This window comes from Trachinotus anak, unplaced genomic scaffold (assembly GCF_046630095.1).
Source record: "Trachinotus anak isolate AG129_WGS33_773 ecotype Australia unplaced genomic scaffold, CSIRO_AGI_Tana_v1 ptg000012l, whole genome shotgun sequence".
Classification (NCBI taxonomy): domain Eukaryota; kingdom Metazoa; phylum Chordata; class Actinopteri; order Carangiformes; family Carangidae; genus Trachinotus; species Trachinotus anak.
Window position 1 is genome coordinate 8912596 of NW_027273863.1, and position 24952 is coordinate 8937547.

General features: G+C 42.6%; 1 protein-coding gene across 1 annotated transcript in view; it reads left to right on the plus strand.

Moving 5' to 3' along the window:
• The first annotated feature begins 13632 nt into the window (after positions 1-13632).
• ephb3a (eph receptor B3a) overlaps positions 13633-24952 on the plus strand; it is a 30853-nt gene continuing 19533 nt past the window's right edge. The window contains exons 1-3 of the mRNA XM_071492251.1: positions 13633-14156; positions 20372-20436; positions 22520-23192. Of these exons, the coding sequence (XP_071348352.1) occupies positions 14093-14156; positions 20372-20436; positions 22520-23192 (802 nt within the window). The 5' untranslated portion in view covers positions 13633-14092. The remainder of the gene's footprint in view (positions 14157-20371; positions 20437-22519; positions 23193-24952) is intronic.

The window sequence follows — 24952 nt, forward strand, 5'->3', positions numbered from 1 at the left end:
TATAGATTGAATATATTTTGTCAACAAATATGGTTGCAACATATATAAAGGTTCATCATATAGATATTTTAACTAAATGTACACAAATTTCACTGGGTATTTCATATATGTTATAAACCTATATCTTCATATATGCAGGGGATGTATATTTGTGATATATGAGGCAACATATAAGGCAACAACACTCTTGATAAAGGGACATACTGGGTCATGTATTATATTTCATGTATTATGTTTCTGTGTAGGTAATTTCTGACTTGGTATCTATTCAAGTTTTGGTTTTATTTGTCTCTCAGCTTGTCAGTAATTATGTCCATGTGACTCTGGACAATCCACAGACCTCATAGTCAACAGATTAACAGTTTTCATTGGAACCAGTTTTACTGGGGGAGTAATTTTTCAATGTGAGCTCTGCAAACAAAATTCCATCAGCCTCCATTGTGTTGGGTGACGGCCAAAAGTCCCAGAGTCAGATAAATGAAATGCTTGCCAGATAAAACCACAACTATCTGCATGTATAGGCACCATTAGAGCAGTAGTTCCACAAGAAAGAAGAAGAAATTACTTTTTGCTATTCAAAATTATGTTAATTTCTCTTGACTTTTTCCTCAAATCTCTTTTTTTCTTGTGAAACGCTGAAGATTTTTACCCCAGTAAACAAATGCTGTTTGATATTTTCAAAAAGGAGCCATTTCAATGAAACCAAGATTAATCTGAATGCGCAAAACGCCCTTGTGGGATCAGTTGAGTTACTGTGAAGCACTTTATGATGTCTATCCTAAATTGGTTTACTGTCAAAACTTGTTCTAGCGATGTGACGTTTGTACAACCAAACTACATTCTTAACTAAGCAACATCTAGATTAATCTGTTGTTTCCAAATGATGTGATGTTGTGACATGAAAATACACAATATCAATTTTTGTGTCTATTTCTATGCCTTTATCACATATAGTTGGGACAGTAGAGAGGTGTCAGGAAGTGAGGGGAGAGTGAACAGGAATTACTGTTGGACTTTTGCTGCAGTTCATGGTCGACATCTTAACTCCCAGATAATAGGGTACCCCTTTATATGAAATGTAAAAATAATGATTACTAAAATGAACAGGGAACTTAAGTTATGTTAAAACTAGAGATTTAAGGCAAAAACAATGCACATTATTTATACCTATTATATATCCACAAAGAAAATGAAATCTCCTTGTGAGGAGTCCTTGTGGTCTCAGGTGTTCATACATCACAGGCAGTGTTGGTCCCGTCCAGGAAACATGTGCAGCCTCAAATCTGTCATATCTTCCGCTGCTCTGCTAGAAAACCCCTCTCAGTCTGTTTGAGGAATAGCAAACACAGTGAAATGAAACACACTTTTGATTCTAGGATTGTTCGTGGACCTGCAGTGGACCTGCAGCACGATGTCACATAACAATGTCGGTACGACTGCTGTGGTTCTCGTGCCTCTGCTCTTATTGAAATGTATTATCCTGAGTATCCATTAAGGGAAACCATCAGATGTGAGGTGACAGGGCGGTGGAGGAGCCCCCGGGTGGCTCACAGTGTGACATTTCCATCATGCCAGCACCGTTTTGTTTGCAGCATCATATAAGAATGGATACCAGGAGGATTTCTGTCAGGAACATTTATTTTAAGTGATTTTAAGCACCTTCAAGCCAACCATGACTCTATAGTATTTAGCCAACCATGACTTGATAGAATTACTCTATAGTATTTTCATGGTTTACAGACGAGTGTGCAGTTGTGTGATGTTTTGCAATGAGAGGTTCATTATATCCTCATCATAGTGAACCCAGTTTTAGAATATGAATGTTTTTATTGAAGCCGCTGCCTTGGAAACAGATATCAACTCACAGGGTTCTTTGTTTTGTAAAAGGAAGGAGGAAAAAAAAAATTGTTAGACGGCTTTTAATGAAAGGTCTTTATTTATATACAGAATGGGCACAGGGTACTTAGGTGCTGGCATTTTTATAGCAGCGAATGCAGCCACTTTTAAACAAATCTGACATTTACGAGCACTCTCTCCATGTTGCTAATTGCATCTTTAACATACATTTGTAAGTGTGTGTGTGCTTTGACTGCTTAATGAGTAAATCTATTAAAATGGCCAGTGGAGATACACCCCCCCACCCCCCCACCCCCAGCTACTGGATGGACAGTGGAGCTCTCTGACTTTTACTGACTCTCAGGGCGACTTTTAAAGGTTCCTGACTGTTTTATATAGATTTTCAGATACTTCAATGTCAATATATGATGAGTGCAAATACATTTTTATGGCCAGAAGAGTGATTTTTTTTAAATGTGGTGTTTAAGCACAAGATATCAACATGTTTCTTTGTTACATTCGAAGTACCTCGTGGTTACAGTGCAGGTGATTGAGGTGAAATGTGGGCAGAGATCATCAGCATCAACACATTACCACAACATAGTGCAGCCTGATGCCAGATTACACTGGCCGTCTGCTGTAAAACTCATATAATCTGTGAATTAAACGATTAGATCGACAGAAAATTTTTCTGTTCTCATTTTGATATTCAGTTCATTATTTAAACTAATTATCAGCAAAACTACCAAACAGATTCTGGTTCCAGTTTCTCCAGTGTTGAGATTTGTTGTCTTTCTCTCCCTCTCATATCATTTTACATTCAATATCTTGGAGTTGAAGAAATTGTGGGCTTTAGGAAATTGTGACAGGCATTTATCAGAACTTTCTAATGATTTAGAGAGTAAAGTAGTAACTGAAAAGTAATTAATAGATAATTGATAATGATCATTGGTTGGAGCCGTACTTTGTACAACATAGTGGAGCGAGATGTCGGCAGAGCCCAGTGGCAGTGTCTGGGTGAATGTTGGATATAAAGGATTTGTGGCAGCATCAAACAGCTCTTCACCTACATCTTCGTTGTGCACGCTGTCTCCCATCTCTCCGGAGCATATTTCAACAATATTAGAAAAAAGCTACACAGTGTAGCTTTAAGTCTTAAGCCTCATCACGGTTATATTTTCAATCTATGCGAAGCTCCTCCAGAGCCTCAGAGGACTTTATATCACTTTTTGTCACGGGTTGAATATTACTCCTAGTAGTGAGTAAAATCAATGTCATGTGTAAAATGAGTTAAGTGCTCCTTTAATCACTGCACAGACTACAAACATTCAATTCAAGCATTTTCGCTTTGTAGACAAATCTATGCAATCTATGTGCTACAAAACAAAACAGTTGTAGTAATGAATAAAGAGCACTTTCATTACGGTCCCTCAGCTCATTGCAAATCACTGCGTTTTATAATTAATTTGATTAATTCATCGTCAGGCCATTTTATGTAATAAACACTTGTGTACACACACACACACACACACACACATCATCCCCACAGCACTGCTGCAAACATGATAATAGTGATGGAAAAGACACAAAAGCTGGAAGATCATTGACCATGTGATTTTATGGGCTGACTGCGCAGCCACTTGTGGCTGATTGTACTGATAATGGTGATCTTTAACTTCTCTTGAAGAACCACTTGCCTCTGCTCAGAGTACATGGGAAAGTGCAGTGGCCTTTGTACTTGTTTAAACCTTTCAAAACTTAATTTGAACCCTCATCACAAACACTGCTCCCGATAGTCGAGCTGAGAACAACACTGTTGTCTTGGTTTGCAGAAACAACATGAATACAAAACCTCAGCTCAACAGAAAATGCAGCATGACAGTGAAGAGGAAGATTTCAGGATGACCTAACGTTACCTCAGAGTCATGCAGGGTATATACTGTAGTTAAATTGCTGCAGTACGACAAACCAGTGGTGCAGTTCAGCTATCTGTCCTCTGCAAGAGCTCCTAACTGTGTACATGTAATCCATAATTATGTTTATCCCTTCTTTTGCAGAGGTTAGTGTGAGGCTTTCTGTCATTGCTACTGACTTTATGGAAAGGGCAGCAGTGACACTCTGTCATACTATTGCTACTCCAAACATGGATAGAGGCTTTTTTTAGATTCATCCACAGTTTACAGTAGGAGTGCGGGGTGCCAGTTATATCCTCTCCCTTCAGACACACAGACGATAGGTGCTTACTTCTTCAGAAAAATCTTTCAGGAATCGCTCATAAAAGACAGCCGACAGTTTAACTTTCTGCTTCTGCAGATGCTTCCAGCTGTGGTAAAACAACATCATACAACATGGGACACAAAGCAGCATGAATAACAGGACGCACATATTCAATCTGTGGGAAACAATCAAGAAATGAAGACCCTCCATTTATTTACACAAACAGAGAGAAGCCAAACCAAGTGGTCGTGGTGGGGGAGGCTTTCAGAGCAGTGACGTTCAAGTAAGCGTTCTCACGTTCACTGCGTGAGCATGAAGGCCTTTAAATAGGAGGCCAAATGACTAAAGGAAGAGGTGACAGGTGTTTACACGCCTGCTGTCAGCTGACGCAGCATTGCACGACTCAGAGTGTCCACAACAAATTTACTGTTTAAACTGAGTTCCTGGAGTGACTTTAGTAAAATACCTGCAGAGATGTCAGGTCACTATAGGCTTCAAATACCTTGCCCATGCTGTCATATAGGGGACGTCCTGTTTTTTCTCCCTTACAATAAGCCCTTGATTTTTCTTCCAGTATGACAGGCCTGGGTTCAGTAGCCTTCATGTTCTGCAGTCATCACAATAACAAGATGGCTTTGTTTACAAGCCCACTTCTCAGGGGACAAGCAGCTGAAGGCTTTATTGTGAGCCTGTGGCTGACTTCATACAAAAAAGAAACAAAATCCCACATTTTAACTCTGTCACCCATCTGGTCTTTCCACTGTTAGCTGAACATGTGCAGCAGCCACAAGCCAAACAGCTGCAGTCTGAAAACTTATTTCCTTAGTCCTCCAGGCAGTGACAGCAACTGAGGTTATTACACAAGAAATCAATGTAATGTTTTGTTTTGTATTATCAGGGAATGATAAGTGTGTTACAGTACGTTGTTCAAACAATGACCTTTAGGTTTTTGTGCTTTAGTTTAAATCTAATTATTATTATTGTGGGTAAATGTCTGCGACTATAGATGAGTTTTCTTTTTGATATAAGTAAATATAAACACATATTTTGAAGACCTAACGCATCATCCTGAAAAGTAGTCCAGTAATTCCCCTGAATTTAATTAATTTATGCTTATCCCTTAATATTTTCCGATGACTTACTTTGTATAGTTTGCAAGTTTGTTTAATCATTTTTTAAAAATGTTTTAAATCCTTTTTATTTGTTTATGCATTTTTATCATTTGAAACCATGGTTGTAGCCAAGATAATAAAAAATACTGAGGCTATAAGTCAAATTTCCTCCAGCAGAACCACAACCAAGTAAGAAATATTTGACAAGCAATAAATCTCAGATTTATAAAAAAAAATACTTTATTTGATAGTTAGTATATGGTATTTTTCTAGAGATTTTTTGATTGATAGAAATGTAAACGTGGGCAGTTATAAGTGGAAAAGAGTAAATTATTTTCATTTTGATCTAATAGTTTAATTTAATGCCTAAAAGAGTCAAATTTAGTCTCACGAACATTAGAACATCATCATAAAACCCTCACATTTATGGACGGGTTACCAAGGATACGATGAATGATGTTTGTAATTACAATTATGCACCTTGCATGCAGCCCATATATTATATCCCTCAGTCTGACAGAGTTTTTGTTGGTACATTACATGATCATCAACACCATCCACAATTGCTTATACTGTTTTACAGCTCCTCTGTTTGCTTTGTGCATTGCATTGTGGGAAAACAGCAACAGTAACTTTAACAGCACATTCAAAAATGTGAAAAAAGTGAATTTAGTTTGTAGAGTATTTTAAACAGTCACCTTTCTAGCCTGAATGCATGACGTATGTACCACTGCACTTCACCTTTAGGGCAGAAGGAGGCGCTCATGTTCCATGAGTGAAGGGCCCCCCCACCGACAGTGTGAGGAATACAGAGGAACAGAAGCATATAGCAGGTTGCATCGTGATGTAATATTCCCTGTGTCCTCATGCCAGATAAAATTACTGCGCCCCCCAACCCAAATATCAGTTTGTGTAACAACCAGGCTTCTGCATCTCCCCTTACTGTGTCGCCAGCTGTCACAGGGGTGAGGAGTGGGGTGGGGAGGGGGGCTCGGAGGGGGCAGGCAGTCACAAGTGCTCATCATCATCATCACTGCTACCTTTAAATTTGGCTGTGGAGTCATTTCTGCTACATGCAAGTTGTTGCAGCCTGTAATAATCCCAGGGGTTTGTCCAGCTCAAACATCTCAAAGCGTTTGACTCACACACACACACACACACACACACTGAGGACGTGGCATCACCCTGACCTCATTATGAAAAAGGTTTCACGGATTCTTCGACCCACAGATTGACTCCTCGGCTTTCCCCTCCAAGCTGAGGCTCGTGAGGTCATGCTAGGTGTGTAAAAGTTACGTCTGTTTGATGCACAGCTCCTGCTGTTGCTGGAGGAATTACTTATTCTTAACACAACACAAAAAACTACTACAAGTTTATGGACAGTGAAACAGACAATACACATATTAGCTTTGTTTGGTTTTTTTTTTATGGCCCCATGAGGAAAGAAGTTTTGCAACCAGTATTATCTGCATTAAAAAACATCACTTCAACTGGGTACAACACAACTGTGATCTGTGTACAAACATCTTTTGCACTAACAACCAGTTAAGAATACATTTTAGTAATGATGATGATATAGAAAATGCTCTGAGCCTCCCATCACTTAGAGTAACAACTATAGGGCAGCACAGGTGTGACCTGTGTAAAGGACTTCTTTTGACAGTTTTAATGTGTCCAGTGTTACAATATACACTCCTTTTTTTTCTCTCTTTTTATATATTCTCCCTTGATATCATGTGTTTATGTATGGGATCAATGTATTATATTATATAAAATTCTGCAAATGGAATAAAATGATTTAATATCAGTGAGAATCAATGTGTGTCCTCTTTTGACTAACACAAAAACATGGGTTTAATTATGAAAACTTACATCACAGCGTGCGGGTAATTTAGAGTTCACCTGCTCATCAGGGGTTTAACAGAAAAGGGCACAGGCCTCGGGGGGAACACATGAGCAGCCTCTGCGGCGCTCTGCTCAGCACTGCGTGATAATTTTCGTGCTCGAGTACAACCTGAAGTGGAGGACGCTGCTGCCTGACTCGCATCGTTTTGCAGGTTGTGCAGGGTGAGAGTATACGCCCTGCTAAAGTGCAGCTGGAACGACTGCCAAACCACGCTGGGACACACCGGAGCACCGGGCACTTTTTACTCCAAATGAGACGAAGAACACCAGTTACTCCACCTGTGGGAGGAAGTGGGAGAGCTGTTGGTTAGTGCAGCAGACACCACTTACCTGGACACTTGAGGAGGAAAATAACATGTGATAAAAGCTTCGGGTTTTCTTCATAACAGATGTAGAAACAGCTTTTTGTGTCTCTTTTCTCCACATCTGTATGCATGAGAGTGATCTGACACACCTCTGATGACCACAAGCTCGCACAGAGCACTTCACTCTGACCTGCTGTGGCTGCAAAGTGTAAACCTGCTTCTCCATCTAAAGCTAAGAAGGGGGCGACTGTTCATTAACAACCAGCTCATGGTTAAAACCACAAATATGTTTACAAGGCAGAAGCAGAGGCGGAAACAGCAGGCGCGCTGTCTTTCACTCTCCGTCCCCTCTTATCTAATTTGACTCAGTCCTCTTTGATCGTGTCCCCGCTCCGTCTCAGCTGATGAAAAACAATTGTCTGTATTCATTTTCTGCCTCCACTATTCCCTCATCCTCTCCTCTGCCTTCCTGTGGGAGCCCAGTTGGCTGCACTCTAAGCTGGTGAGGGATGTGAACACAGAGAATTAGCAAACACGCCAAAGCTAGTAATTGTTAAATTGCAGCAAATGGACCCCATGTGAACCAGGCAAATAAACTCAGAAATCAACAGAGCCTTCCCAGACCCAGTTTATCTAAATTCCAATAGTATGCTCAGTAATGGAAAAACACTGTAGAAATGCCATTTCAAATAGACCCCAATGTAATCCCCAGCCCACCGGGGTCCATTTAATCAATGCTACAGACATGAGCTTAGAGGAGGAACAGTCTGCAAATGGAAGTGGAGTTCTGAGTCAGCTCACAGGAGATTAAAAAGTAGAGGTGGATGAATAATGGAGGAGGAGAATGGTGGGAAAATTGCCGAATGTGGCGAATCATCAATAACGCCTCCTGTGAATAATTCTGAAGGAAAAAGACTTCTGCTGAAAAACTGTCTGTGCCCACTAAAATGGAATTGTTCTTAATTAGTTTTTGCTGTGTATTGCCTCACTCTCCAGATGAGCACTCATTATTTGACAAGCAAGCTTCTGCTCATTTGCACCTTAGATTACCTGCAATCCTGATATCTCCAGCTGAAATCCCCACGTTATGCAAGCTCCTGTAAAATAACTGGCAGCTTTCCGCTGATTAGCTGCTGAAGCCGGAAAAGTCGGAGGAAGTGCAGCTGGAGTTTGGTGGAGCTCCACACAACCCGACCTGGAGCTGTGGGCTGACACTGACAGCTTCATGAGAAGAGTGGATTCAGGAGCAGTTTCACTCAGACAAACAATCAGTCAGTGGTGCACAGAGCAACATGCTGACAGCAGTTTGTGAGAAGCCCAGCAGTGCCCGTGCCCTTAAGCTCCAGCTAACAGCCAGCTCCCTGTCTGAACATAATCATGTATCATTACTTCTCCGATAAATGAAGCGAAACGCCACTCCCGCAGTATTTCATGTCTCGTTTCAGCGATGCTCGTGAGGACTCTGAGCTCTTTCTTTAGACCTTGTTAGCAAACAAGGAGCTCAGACTGACAATGACAGAAACTGAAATACAGTCCTACGCAGGATTATGTGAAAACTTTTTCGGAAAAAGTCTTTTCCTGATTTTTTCCCCTTTATTATCTGTCATTTTTGACCCCCCATGAAAGGAGCTATTTGTAAGTTTTTCTATTGCTGCATAGCCAAAGTTAGCATCAACAGCTGTTTACTTGCCAGTCTAGAAGAAACGTTGCACGTTCAGCATCAAACCTAATTCCTTCACCGAGAGCTGTCTCCAGCAGTGGAAAGCAACACCAGCGTCAACTCTTGTCTCTATCACGTCTTTTCTTCTCCTGAAGGTAGCATGCTAACCAGCTAGCCCCAGCCCGTCCCGTAACTTTCCGATAGCGAGTCACTGCTGCCTCCAGCCTGCCCTGAAGAAGCTGCTCAGAGGATGTATTATAAGTTCTTGAATTATAAAGCCAGTGGTGACTGATGCTTCACTTCACTTGTTAAGTGACCACCACCTGCTCCGTCCAGGGGCAGAGATAACTTTAACTTTACGTCCCAGTGTTTGGTGACAGATCATTCTGAGCAGCCTAATCAGTGAAAAGAGTGGATTCTGTGTGTTTTAAGAACCGACTTCTTAGCATCTTTGCCATAGTTGTGCTAATATTTTCACTGTGACATTTACAGGCTTTTGCTAATAAATGAGATGAGCTAACGACTGTATTTAAATATCTCAGGAAATGCTCTTATTCACTTCCTTGCTGAGAGTTAGATGAGAAGATTAATACCGCTCTTCTGTCTGTGGAGTAAATATGAAGCTATTTTCTGTTGTGCTATTTCACCAATTAAAGGAAAAGAAATGTTACTATATAGCTGTGAGAGTTGTATTGATCTTCTCATCTAACTCTCTGCAAGAAGTGAATAAATGTATTTCCCAAAATGTCAAACTATTCCTTTAAATTGCAGGTCATGTTTAATTGGCTTGCTGCAAGCATAACTAAACGTTAACGTTCAGCTGAAGTTCAGAGTTCATCCTTGGCCAGTTGTCAAAATATTCTCATTATGAGGTCTATTTAGTAGCTGTTGTGGAGTCTCTGGTCATATCACACGATCTTCATCCGGAGATGGAGTTTGTCCAGTTGTCATTTAATCGTAGATATTCAAATTTACCTTAAATAGAGGACGAGAAAAATGGAAAATGGAAATTTGACTACGGCTCCATGAGCTCTGTCTAGTGATGAAGATCATGCCATATGATCAAAAGCTCCACAGCATATATGAAATGGTGGTGGGATTATTTTATCAGTTTTTATATTGTATATTATAAGTGAAATAAGTCTCTTTTTAAAATAAGAATTTCTTGATTATTCTTTCATGGATTGAAAGAGAAGTTTTTTGGAATGATTCCTCTGACTATCTTACATAAGCCATTTGTTCCCTGCTGTAGGATATTATTGTAAATTATGCATCTAGGAAGAATGTGCTGCATAATAATTATGGTTCTTAGTTTTTTATTCTTGACATTTTTATTCTAACGATAGATGTTTTAAGTGCCAAAAAAGAAATATGCAACATACATAGAGCGTAAACATCAGTGAGGAACTGGCTGCACTCATGTAAAACTAATAGAAAAATGGCTGCATGTGTCTAACATAAATCTACAAGTACTATATATGCACAAAGTTCTGTGTGCACATGCATGTTTATGATACACACAGTGCGCTGGACTGGACAGAATCCATAATTCACAAGTAGCTTGCAGCAGACAGTCTGGCTTCTGTCATCCCTTCTTGTCAGCTTAACACCGCTGTCCCACAGAGCTAATTTTCATTCCCTCCACCTCATCCTTGACTCTTCATGTCTCCTCTCCATGCTCTGTAAAATATGTATTTTTCCCCCTGAGCCTGAGAACTGATTTCTCATCTGCAGCAGGATGGGAAGACTCTCCAGAGCAGCAATCCCTTATTCCACCTGTCGTGGCAACAACTGAAGCACACACAATCCCAAGTCCAGTCAACAACTGTAAAGCTTGGTATTTGACTGCCAGGTCATCATGTCGGACGGGGAGAAAGGTTGCACTGGAACAACACTTGAGGTGCAGATGAACTTGAAACGCATGACTGCATGGGGTCTCTTCTCAGTCAAAGAGATACAATAAGACTCTTCTTTTCCTCCACAGAGGGAAAGTAAATATAACAAGCTTGGCACTCTCTGCAATCCCCATCAGTCAAACATGGGCTTGTCAGGATGTTTCAAAAATAAGAGGAAGAATGAACATGGCAGCTATATTGGATTTTCTCTATCCATTAATAGGTTGAATTTCTTCCCTGCACTGTGTACTTTAAGATACTGGGGGAATTCAGTGACTGTTTTAAAGCTGAATTCATGAGCAGATTTGTAATTTTTTTTCTTAAACTATCTTAGTCTCCGAGGAGCCTCTCAAAAACACACAAACAAGCAAGCTTTGAGGGATGTTTAACAAATAGGAGCCACACACTAGCAGCAGCAGGAGATGATTTCTGCTCTGTAACATGTCCTGTTCATGAACACTGTACCAGTGCTGCCATGACGGACACTGTCTGTCCTTGTTTTTTGGTCCTTTTTGTTTTAGTTTGAATGTAGGTGGTTAAAGAGAGCTGTCCATCACTGGTTTCAGTAGTGGAGGCTGACCCAAGCCTGCTGGGAACTGAACTGTAGTTAATTAGTGCACAAAGCCTGGGGGACAAAAGAAACTTTTGGGGGTGGAGGTGATGGGGGAGTTGCTTGGAAGTAGGGGTGTGTGTGGGTTGAAGATTTTGGGCGGGGGGGATCTTAAGTTTGTAGCACAGAGGGCCTTTTGGGGGGAAACTTTGTATGCGTGTGTTCCTGTGCAGGACAGGGGGTGGGGCTGGGGGGGGGGGGTGCTTAAGCTGTGGGAGTGGGGACACACAGACGTATGAATTAGCAGTGTGAAGGGGAGCCTTGTCCCAGAGCTGTGAGCTACTACCAGCCAGCGCATACGCAATCTCAGCTGGAGGGACAAAAGACCGAGTGGGTCTGATGGAAGGGGACCTAAAAGGAGAGACTGTGGGACAGAGACTGCAAAAGGTCAAAGTATGGCATGAACTAATGAGGGCAGGCAGTCTGTCCAGACACTGCTTTGCACTGAAGATATCACTTTGATGGGTAGTAAACTGTATCGTCTTTCATAAACCTTCCCCACGGGAAACCTACTGAATATTCCAGCAGTATCCTATGGATCTCAGTGTATTGAGTATTCAGTGGCATTACTGAAGGTCTACTGTAAGACTTTTATTGTGAAACTGATCAAATGGTTCTTAGTTTGTTTGTATGGTTTATATTAGCAAGACACAGCTGATAAGACAAAGTAAATCTGTGGATTTGCTTAAACTCACCACGTGTAACTTAAATCACAGATGCTTATTATGCAGGATCAGCCTCAAAGGCCACTCAGTAACCCGCGGGAGGCGCTGTCTATGAATTTTTATCAAAGCTCGTATTGATGTTCTCCGCCAGTGCGACCACAGTCCGTTTAATGCCAGGATTGATCGGTGCTCAGCGGCGGTGAGCTCACAGTCCAGGCCGGTGTTACCTGCAGCCAGGACGGACAAACACAGCTCCAGTCTGCTGGCCAACCAACCAGCCGCCTCCCCCTCTCTCTTCGTCCTCCTCCCACCTCCTCACCCTCTCATCCTCCGCCCCCCCCCCCCCCCCCCCCCCCCCCCGCCCCTCGCCAGCTGCGTCAAACCAAACATAAACATCCAGGAAAAAGCCGGTAGTCTGGCTGTTTTGACTTCAAAATAAAAGCATAAAGTGCCTTTTTTGTGTGTGACAGAATATTTTGCCAGAATAAATTAACACTGGATTACGTATAGAGCTCGTCACCCTAGTCAGTGATGACAGACATTTACTGGTGATGAAAAACAGCTGCTGTGATATCACTGATGAGGATGAGGTCATCTGCAGTCCACAGTAAACAAACAGCTGCTGTTTTCTAGGAGCTGTGACAGGGTGTGACTCACCTCACCCTTTCATAAATATTTTGAATCAAGTGTGAAAAGAAGCAATATTTCACATGTGATAGCAAATCTTGCATGTTATTATTATTATTATTGTAGACTGAGTAATCTTTGTGCCTTGTGGATAGGGAAGTTGGCTGCATTGTATTGTATTTAATATTTTTTGTTAGTGCATTTTACAACTAAACTAGTCTTTAGTCCCCAGGGTGTAAAAAATGTCCATTAAAATTATAATTAATCATTTTAAATAACATGGCACAACACTGAAGAATTAACAATGACCATTAAACTGTAGAGGCAAAAAAAGTTGTCTTTACGGGTTATCTGTTTTGTACATTATGTGTTCTACATAATGTTTTAAAACACTAATTCCATTTAGACTTTCCTGTTAAGACAAAATAAGATAAACTTTTTTGATCCCATGCAGAAAAATTGAAGTATCACAAAAGCAGACGCACAAATATTGACGCAAATCTGTTGATATTCTTGTATTTTTCTTTTCTTTTGGATATTGTCTACAAAATATCCACAAAAACTAGACTATAATATACATACTAGAAAACCAGCCTACAGGCTAAATAGGCTACTACTACTACTTAATTAATAATAATAATAATAATAATAATAATCATCATCATCATCATCATCCTCATAAAAAAGAAAAACGTATGGAAAGCAGAAAAGGCGTGCTCTTAATTTTGAAAATCTTTACCGGAAGCTCGGCGTTGATTGAGTCCGCCTTGACGCTGCCTGAGCTCCCAGCCCCTCCGTGGCTCTGTCCCGGTGTTGCCATTCCGACGCACATCCCTCACAGAGGAGCAACAGCTACACGGAGTTGGTCAAAGTGGACTACACAGATTCCTCTGCGGACAGGGACCACCTCGCACCCGGGTTTCCCTCCTCTGCCCGGGGAGGGCAGCAGCTGAGAGATGCGCCCCTGGACGGAGGCTCGGTGAAGTCAGAGGGAGATGGGACTGAGGAAGGGCGCAGTGTAGCGCTCCTGTGGCAGGAATAACGGGACCTGGTTGAATGCGAAAGAGAGAAGCGCTCGGTTATTTATTATTTTTTCGGAGGGTTTTGGTGGAATGGGGCGGTGAGAGCCCCTCTCACAACTGAAGACATGCGAATGGGGAGAGGAACAAAAAGCTCAGCTGCGGGGCTCTGTGTTTGAGTCTCCATCCATCCGAAGGGTCCAGTCTACACACCTTTATTCATGTTGCAAAAGCCTGTTTTATGACAATGGATTACCTGCTGTGGGTGTGCAGCCTCATTGTCCCCCTGGTGCTGGCTGTAGAAGGTATGTCGTTTTGTGTTTTTATGACTACTTTTGTCTCCCGTGGATGAACAATGGACTGTTTGGGTGGATTAGGTTTTGATAATCAAACACCCTGATTGTGCCCAAGGAAAAAATACCATTAACACAAGGAGAACCGTGTATAGGGACAGAGAGGACACAGTGATGATTTTATTTCTTGACAATTTAATCATGCTGGGGTCAGCGCATCACGTCAGTTTAAATCGGCTCCCACATCAGTCATGCTGTTTCCATAGGTGGAATCAGACCTGTGAGCAAGACTCCATTCATGTTTTACCTAATTAAGGCTGTTCATACTAATCCGCTCTGTTAAATAGGCAACTGAGTATTAATTTGCTCTCTGGTTGTAATCCATGTACACACGTATCAGCTCGGCCCGTTCTCTCTGTGTGTGGTAGTGTGTGTGTGTGTGTGTGTGTGTGTGAAGACATCCCAGTGTTTCCATTGCGGCTGAAGGACTGTCCCTGTTGCTATTGTCCCTGTTGTTGTCACACCCACAAGCTGTGTGAGGATGCCTACCTGCCAACCCCCCCCCCACACCCCCCCAGGTTAGATTCACACCAAAGAGACAGTCCACACAGAGAGGGAGGAGGAGGAGGAGGAGGAGGAGGAGGAGGAGGAGGGGGGGGGGGGGGGCTCCTTGACTGTCACTGTAAAACAGAAATACATTGACTCCTCATTTGAAGCATGTCAACGCATTAAAACGGGCTGTTGAGTTCAGGCACCAATCAGTGCTGTGGACGCTTAAACACAGACCACAGCGGATCAATCCCGGCCCCTGGAGCGCCACAGGGACACACATGTGAAATATATTAGATGACAAGTGTGAATGAAAGGTCAATGGCTTAACAAGTATGTACCAGTCCCCGAAGCTCTCTCCATGATCGAGGGAGTGTTGCTCCAGGGAGAGGCCCACCCTCGCCCAGCGCTGCTCCCCACCCAGCGACTCCTCTCTGAGCTGTAGCTACATTTCTCTGCCTTGCCTCCTTCTTTCCCTCCCTTGTCCAATCTGCCTCTCCTGGACCGTGGCCAGCCTGATCCCTCATCAATTCTGGTGTCAGCAAGTAAATCAATGCAGCGGCAGCAGCACTCCAAGTCCCAGTGGGCTCTCACGGCGAGATGATCAGTCCCGTTTCCCCAACCTCACCACTAACTGTTACTCAAAGCTCAGGGGTTAACTAATGTTTGTCCTCTGAGGATAAACATGAAGGGCAGATGATCAGATCGGGTTTAAATGAAGAGGAGGGGCTTTTTTTCAGCGGGTTACATGTCGCTATTTCGTTGCTTGCTCAGTGGATTTCACCACATGGCTCGAATCTGAAATTTGTTTTTTCAGACTGGCAAGTGTTTGCGCATGGATGATGCAAGCTGGACTGCAACTTGGAGTGTGTGCTTATTTACAAAAGCTACAGTGATGACTTATCTCCAGTTCGCACCAACACACACTGCAGTAAAAGCCTCAGCAATTGTGACGTTTTTATGCTGTATTAATCCCATTTACAGTCTGCGTTTACTGTACTCTTATTTTAAAAGCTCATAAAGCAGATGGATGACCACCCGGGAGGCATTTAAAAAAAAAAAAAAATCTACAGGATGTATGTGTGTGATCGTAGGCAAAAAACATTAAGCATCAAGTTTTCAGATGGTTTTCACATCAGCAGGGATCTTTCATTTACATTTTTCTGCTTTCCATACGCCAGAATATCAACGAGATAATAATTTGTTGACCTGTAAAGGCAGATGCAAGCAGCCCCGAAGAGAGATTTGAATTAGGTCAGCTTGACTTGTTCGAAAACTGCTCATCAATCCTCAAACTGAGCATCACACTCTTCTGTTCCACAGAGAGAAACATGCGCTCAGATACAAATGAACCATCGCTTTGATCGAGCTCAGAAGTCACATTTATTTTTTTTTAAAGACAAAACCCCAGGTTCCTCTTAAAACATATTTCACATTAACATTTGATCATGCTCCGATCACTGATGATGATGATGATGTTTGGCTGTTAATATTTCATATGTTGGCTTGTTGGCAGCGAGTGTCAGTGTAATACCAGGCGAGGCCTCCCTTTCATGATGCACCCGCTCTCACAAAGTGAATAAAACATTAGCATGTGTGAGCTCCCAAAGCGCACAGAGAATGCAGAGTTGTGTGGCATTTTGGCTCCGGCGGGCTATCAAAAAAAAAAAAAAAAAAAGAAAAACAGTAAATGCCACGGGTGGTGATGCTCTAAAGTTCCCACTGCAGCATTGTTTTCTTACCCCAGGGGCAGAATGACTCCACCGCTGCTGTAGTTTTATGAGAGAGGGGGGAGATTTCTGGATTTGAGTTATAGCAGCGAGCCAATCTCAGAGGCATTGTAAATTTAGCAGGAAGGCGAGGGAACTGTGGAACAAATGGGATCTTTCTCAATCTTAACCGGTTCCTGGGATTTAGTGAGTTGACGATATCACACTTTGGTGGAGAGAGTCGTAGTCCAACAAAAACCTTTTTTCATACAGAAATTTTAGTGTTTTAGAGGCAACATGAGCCTGGACTCAGATGTTTCGCTTGAAGATACACACTGTCACTCCCTCCTGCTGGCTAATCATAGTTTTTGTAAAAAGACAATGTTTCTCTTCAATCTTTGTAGAGAAAGTCTCCATCTCTTGCTTCACATGGAGGTCAAAGGTCAGGATTCAGGCTTGCGCCTCTTGAGCTGCTAGGGATTCAGTATCCTGCTTAAGAATGCCTCAGCAGGGTGAAATCCTGCTTACACGGGGGCTTGAACCCAGCTTCTACAGATGTAGGATGGTCATCCTGCTGCCTCTGTATGTGCATTGTGTGAGGTGGAGCATCAGCTCAAGCCTGTGGTTACCTGTGATTCACTGTCTCTGTTGCCTCTGGGCACCGGGAGAGAGGAGGGACGGGGCGACGAACCAGATCAGACACCCATGGGACGGGCTGGGATCCATGGATCAGCAGCAGCAAGCAGTCCGGGGGTGTTCAGTCAGCTGTGCGCCACCGAGGGCAGAGTGCAGCCAAGCAAAGGAAACAACCGCTGATTTCACTGATTAGTTCCTCCTCTCTGGCTGAAGTCGTGCTAATCAGTAAAACAACCTTGTTCACAAACGTATATTTGGGCTCGAACACCGAGGTTATTAACTGCTGTCGCTCATGTCCTTAATCGCACAAATGTGAGAGTACGAACGCTTTTATGAACGAATGTCAGGACTTGCTTTTGTATTCAAAGCTCTGTCGGTTAATGCACAGTTGCTTTGAGCATAAATATTACTTATTAAATAAAATGCAGAAGTAAATGCAGTTTCCATTGTTAAGAAAGAGGGAGGCAGCCACTCACTTTTCCCCTTTTAAATTAAATTACTTTATGCAGCACTAGTCGTGTGTTAATTCCAGCCCACCTGCCCACTTTGCCTCTTCTTAAAACACTGTTATACGCACATGAGATGTCTCTGTTTAAGGCTACAACATCACATGCTTAACTTCTGCCTGATTCCATTAAGAGATGATGAAGTGACTATGAGTTTCAATGTGATGAGTTAATGCTTAATGGATCGTCACTTAATGATTGTTAATTCAAATACTTAATACACTAATATGCTACCAAATTATCTGGGATGAAGTTGCATGTCAGAGGCATGGATTTGATCAGCTTGAAATCCTAACTATAGCTGCTCTCAGTAATATGAAACTGGTATTCATGTGTAAACATCAACATGTTCCGGCATGACCCAACAATCATGGATGGTATTGATGATCTGCGAAGCATTAGCCAACCACAGAACCTCAGAGGGACTTTATTATTTCTTAATGGTGAAATGCTACACCCGGCATTAATTTATGCCATAAATCACCACAAATCATCCTGTAGTTGTGCATTACTTAAAGGCAAAGTTCAACATTATTTGCTCTCTTGCCTGAAGTTGAATGAGAAGATCAAAACCACTCTCATATCTGTCGTTTAAATGTGGAGCTGGAGCCACAGCCAGTTAGCTAAGCTTAGCGTAAAGACTGGAAACAGGGGGAAACAGCTAGCCTGGCTCTGTCTGAAGGGAACAGAGAACACCTTCCACTACTCCTACATATAGGCTAATTAATCTAATTAACACTTTATATTTTGTTTAATTTGCACAAAAATAAAAACGTAAACATGACAAGCAGCCATTTTAAAGGAGGTTAAATGCTGGACTACTTCTTGGTCAGGACCTGTTGCCAGGTAGATCTTCCTGCTGAATATCAAGCTACAGCAATCAGCCAGCTAACTTAGCTTAGCATAAAGACTGAAAAAAAGCTAGCATGGCTCTGTCCAAAGGTAAGAAAATACCAGCACCTCCAACATTGATTCATTATTGTTAGATTTTGTTTGTTTAATTTATGCCAAAATTGAAGGGTAAAAATAACAAATTGCGATTTTCCAGGAGGTGATTTGTGGTTTTTACATTTTGACTTTTGTATGGATTAAAATGAGATATATCATTTTAATTAGTAATCATTAGAGTTGTCTGTGGGCAGATGTTCCCTTCAGACATAGACATAGGTGCTTTGCCCTGTTTCCAGTCTTTACTGTCCAGACAAGAGAGTCTAACTCAGGACAAGAGGGTGAATAAATCTGTTTCCCACAATGTTTTTTTATATATTCTATTATTAGAGAGAACTCTGAAATTTTGGATCGGCTTCTAACCATGATGGACCATGATCAGCCAAACTTGCCTTTATTTTGAAGGGAAAAACTCCATATGTAGTTTATCATTGCACATCAAATACCAGCTCCTGCTCCCATTCACACACACAGCCAAGCTCCTTGGTGCAGGAACTAGGAAGTTTTACTGCTTGCTTTTGGTCTGATCTGTAAATGCAGTGTGAATGTGACCACATGAACCTCTCAAAAGAGCATTTAGTACTAATATGATCGCTGCCTTTTCACTGTCTTTGGTTAGATTCTCTTGCCTCTCCTTGGCACACAGTAGAAAACCACAGATGTAATCTATCCTGCTGGATACAGATCACTATTCATTATTGCTCATCCTCTGAAAAGAAGAAAAGCCATTGTGGTTTCTCTAATGAACACAGAGCACAGACTGTAAACACTGCACATAACTCTAGCTCAGCAGCTACAGATGGACCAGTGATCTACTCGCTCAGTCAAACAACTTTTATTATTGACACACTAAAGCCAAGGACATGCTCTTCTGTAACTGCGCTGTTTTCAGTCTTTAAAGCACAACTCCAGCCATCAACATGGTGGAACCAGAACAAAGACATGTGTCTTGGAACGAGTGCCACTGCTGCTCCACACAGGCCGTGCTATTTGTTTACCCTCTCACACCGTCCTTTAGCGCCGTTATCAACGACTTGTGAGCAAATGGTGCACAGCAGGCGTTGTGTCATTGAGTCTCCATGAAGAAAGTGTAATTGTTCCAGTAATTATGTGCTAACAACAACGGAGCAACAAGAGCCAAAGGCGTCCACAGCTGTATGTTGAAAAACCTAGAGAGGAGCCGCTTCTTCTGAGGTGCAATGAGCTCGCTGGACCGCCACACAGGTGACAGCTGATTGACAGCCTGACACAACAATGCTCATTGATGCTGCTGTTTATTCTCAGCCCCTCCTCTGATTGTCTGCCCCGCTCTCACCTCCCTGCAAAGTTGTAAAACAGCTAGGTGAAGGGAACATTGCTCAGATCACCTGTTAACTCAGATTTGACAAAAGGTGTCACATTTGCCGGGTGTTTTCAGGTGCAGGCCTGCCCCGAAACATTACATTTCCCCGTGCTTATACAACCTCTCTGAACCGGTGCTTGCTAATGGAATATATCCCGCTGAAGGCATCTTGGAGGATGTTTTGTTCTTAGTTCCACAAATGAATATTGAAAGAGGTGCATTTGAGAGTGCCAAACACACACACACACATACAAACACACACACACACACACACACACACACAGAGAGAGAGAGAGAGAGAGAGAGTGAAAGCCTTAATTAGGAGGCATCACAAATATGCCATGATTGTCAGTGCTTTCAAAACTGAGTGCAAGTGGGTGGAGGTTATCAAAGAGAAGGAGATGAAGTTTTACCTGCATCCTTTGTTGAGCAGAAAGAACTTGTGTGTGGTCTTAAATGCTGTGCAATGGTTTGGCTTTTCTTGCTCACACCATTTAATTCAGTTTTGTCAACCTTCCTCCTACTCTTAATTTGCAGAAACCCTTATGGACAGTCGGTGGGCAACCACAGAGCTGGCTTGGACCACGTTCCCAGAGAGTGGGGTGAGTTAGTATGTGTGCATGTGTTTAGCTTGTTTTGTGTTCCTTTTTTTTTTTTTCTTTAACAACATTTGTTCCATTTGCTTGTTAATAGAGCCCAGTCTGCCTTGAACAGCACACCTCCTACTGTTTTATATCTTTGTTTTTGCAGTGTACATTTGCTTTCTTGGATACTAAAAAGCAAATGAGAACCACACTGTGTGACACTGTGTGGGGATTTTTAGTATTTACAGAATGTAAAAAAGCTTAGAAAAACTGTATAGACTCTGTGCATATTGTACTTTAAACAAACAAATGCACAGCCCCACAGTGTGTCAGGACTTTAAGGTAGCCTCTACCTTGCATGTCTCCCCAGGATAGAGAGCCTGATAATTGAAAGCATGTGTCTGTGTCTTTTATAATATGGGCCCAAGAGCGCATTACGGGCAGGAATTAAGGTTTTCAGTTGATACCCCCTATAGGAATGGTGAGAAAATAAAACAACATGAATTTGACCCCAGGGCTAACAGCCTGACAGACCTCCCCCACTCCCGGCCAGTGTAATTTGTCTTCGCTACGTGAGCGCAAAGTCAGTCAATGGAAATGGTGGGTTTCCATGGAAACGACGGTCGGCAGGCCCGGCTCCTTCTTTTTCTCTACAAGGGCCGGCTCTGAATGTCCTAGCATCCATGAAGTCATATGTCACGACTGGCGAGGCAGCCCCTCTCCTCAAGCCTGACAGGCCCATACGTTTGGGGGCCAGCAATTATCATATTTGTCAGGTAGTGCATCAACGTGTTGCTGGTGATTTACGACATCTAATGCTGACTCTTGGGCTCATCGTTTGGGAATAAATTGCACAGGAGCTCAGAGACGTGAGATGAGTTATGCATTATTTTCTCCCAGTTGAAATAATCAATTTCTGGGAAGCTCATTTGTTATGGAAACGAAGCATTCAGACCAAGGGGGAATTAGGAAAGAAAATCAAGATTGACTTTTTGCATTTCCTAATGGTCTAAATTTATTGACCAATGAAGCCATTCATCATAGCTTGTAATGTTAGTTACCATATACAGTACAAAAACCAGTGTTACCAACAGATAAAGCTGTGGGTCAGGTTTTTATGTTGACTCTTCTTACATCAAGCTACATGATGTAATAATGCATGTGATGTATTAGCCACAACACATGCAAGTGTGTGTGTGTGTGTGTGTTTGTGTCTAACACACATTATCATTTATTAAAAATATACATTTATATAAAATATATATTTATATTTATATATATAGGTCAGGAGTGCTGCCATGGCGCAATCATACTGGCAGCATTGCATTTAGATGGCCATTTTAATAAATAAGTCACTGTTTGCATTATAGATCTACAGTATGGGAGATGTTTCCATTTGAAATGCACAGTGTGATACTCTCATCTCTCTCAGCACAAATAACACATTTATATGTTATAGAAACGAAATCTCCTCTTGAAGCTGTTTTGATTGCGCTGCAGCAGTTACACTGTAGATGTGAGCGCTGCTTCCTGCGTCTGCGCTGTCCTCACCTAAACTAAACTGCACACACGTGACCAGCATCGGAAGATTTAGTCAAGCAGGAATAATGCGTGAAATGTGTTTCAATGGGAAAATGTTTTCTATTAATAGTCTGTAATGATAGAAATTTTCTGAATGATTCATGCAATTAGAAGCGTTTTAGCTGCAAATTATTCCTCGCAGGGCACAAGTACACAAGACACTGTGGGAACGTGTTGCTGTGTGCGTGTGCTGTGTTTTGATATTGTGTTTGTATCAGACGTCACTTCGCTGTTTTGAATGTCCTCTACGCTTGAATGGTTTGCATTAGGACGCAGTGCATCTAACATTACTCAATATTAATTAACAACACATTGGATAAGTGACTTTCTGGATGAGAAATTCGTAGAATTGTTGTTGCATTAGGAAAAAGCATTAGATAATTCAGTTTGAAATAAATTCCATTTTGTGCCCACCTATTCTTAAAGCTGCTCTATCCCTCTGTCCCCGGTGTCTTAATCAGTGGTCTGCCCCCGCTGTCGTCTCTTCCTTTGTCACAGTGTCTCTCTGTTGTTTCCACAGTGGGAGGAGGTTAGCGGCTACGATGACTCCATGAGCCCAATCAGAACCTACCAGGTTTGTAATGTCCGACAGCCCAACCAGAACAACTGGCTGAGGACGGACTTTATCCCCCGGAGGGGCGTGCTGCGTGTGTACGTGGAGCTCAAGTTCTCTGTCCGCGACTGCGCCAGCATTCCCAACATCCCCGGCTCCTGCAAAGAGACCTTTAATCTGTTTTACTACGAGTCAGATGGGGACACAGCCACAGACACCAGCCCTCTGTGGAGGGAGAACCCCTACGTGAAGGTGGATACTATCGCCCCAGATGAGAGTTTCTCTCTGCTGGAGGCCGGCAGGATCAACACCAAAGTGCGCAGCTTTGGCCCCCTCTCCAAGGCAGGGTTCTACCTGGCGTTCCAGGACCTGGGCGCCTGCATGTCTCTCATCTCAGTCAGGGTTTTCTTCAAGAAGTGCTCCACCACCATCGCTAATTTCGCTGTCTTCCCTGAGACTGCTACTGGGGCAGAAGCCACTTCCTTAGTGATCGCTCCGGGGGCCTGTGTGACCAATGCCATGGAGGTGTCCGTCCCTCTGAAGCTGTACTGCAACGGGGATGGCGAGTGGATGGTTCCTGTGGGCTCCTGCACCTGCATCGCTGGCTTTGAACCTTCTGCAGACAGCACTCAGTGCCAGGGTATGTATATTTAACATACATTTGGACTTTTATTTAACCAAACCTTCTTTATATGCTCAGTGCAAGTCACCTCAGTCTGTGCCCTCTTCTCTGCATTTATTGTGTGGCTCCTGAAAGGGGGTGAAGGAGGGTGGAGGAGAGTATGAATTAATGAGGTGTTGCAGAGAGGAGCAGCATACAAATATTGTGAGAGCAGGACAGGGGGAAGAGAAAGATAGCGGGAAGGCACAAAATAGAGAGAGCCAATAGATTTGTGTGGGGAAAATGCAGATAATAGGAGGGAAAGGCGCTGGGTGTCCAGAGAAGAGAGATATTAAGAGAGATAGTGCGAGTTAAGAGGTGTGAATTGCCAAAGATAGGACGGGAACAGCAGCCAAAGGAGGAGAAAGAAGGGGGGGGGGGGGGGGGGGGGGGGGTTACAGGAAGTCAAAGACAGACAAGCGAAGCCTCCTCTCACCTGGGCGTGAGAAATAGTGTCTAACATGCGCCGGAGAGCTCATTCGTTGCCATTTGGCGGCTCAAGGTTAAAAGCTTGCCGCCAATGCCTGATAAAAAACTCTCTAGGGCTTCAGCCAGCGGTTGCAATGAGGAAGTGTAATTTCCTCTGCGGCCTCCCGTTAGTTAATCTACAGGCGGCCACGCTCATTAACACCATTCAGACCAACGTGAGCCAACACTGCCACGCTAACATTAATCACTCAGACATTTCATTTCTTACCTCAGTCTCGCTCGCTCGCTCGCTCACTCGCAGCCAAACACTGCATGAGATGGAGAGAGGGCGAGAGAAGAAGAGGAAGAAAGGAGAGGAGAGACAATAGAGGGGGAAAGGAAAACATTAGTGTATCAAAATCAGGAAAATCATTGTGCCCTCCAAAGAGGTTAATGGATTGAAGCAAGACAGTGGGGTGATTCAGCACCCTCTTGAAAAGAGGCGAGGCAAACAAACAAATAAAAGAAAATAATGATGCACTGTGTAATAGGAGAAAAATAAATCAGATCAGAGTGTGTAGAGCCTAAAGGTCTCTGTGAATCATGAGAGGGGGTAAAAAAAAAAAAGTACATTTTCATCTCATCTTCTTTGGCTTTTTATTGCTTGGTTTTAGAGCTACAATGTGGGGCCATTAGCTGTACTGATTTTCCTAAAAGTGCCATTGTTGGGAATTAGGGTGGAACTTGAGTTCAAACTGAAAGACCACTTAGCCTAACTAGTTAATCACACTCGCTCTCTCACTGGCTGGCTTTTATGAGCCCTCATGCTGACAGGACAGATGTTTGCCAGAGACCCCACTTTTACACCACCAGTCAGGAATGTGGGAAACAGTAAAACGTGGGGCTCTGGAGGCTGATATATCCAGACCTTTTGCTGCTAATCCCCTTTATCTGAATCCTCCTTTAGTCTAGGCTTATGCTGGTTTATCCTTAAGACTCAATATCAGCCAACCTTCAGCATGACACTTTGGAATTCAAATTAAAGGCTTGGACACATCGTCTTTGTATATATTTTTCTAATAACTCTCCTCAGCTAATTTACGTCTAGTCTGATGTCCCTTCATTTGCATTGATTTATGAGCTTATTATGGAGCTGTTCTGCATGCAAGTGGAGGACTTGTTTGTATTCAGTGGTATGGTTTGGAGAGCTGAGGACTGAACAGACATTGATTGATGGGTTTAGGGTGTATCCCTTCTCTCAGAAGCATTCTCCATCCCTGTTTGTCTGACAACAGCAATCTCCTGTCAGTAGTCTATCTTCATCTTTTTCC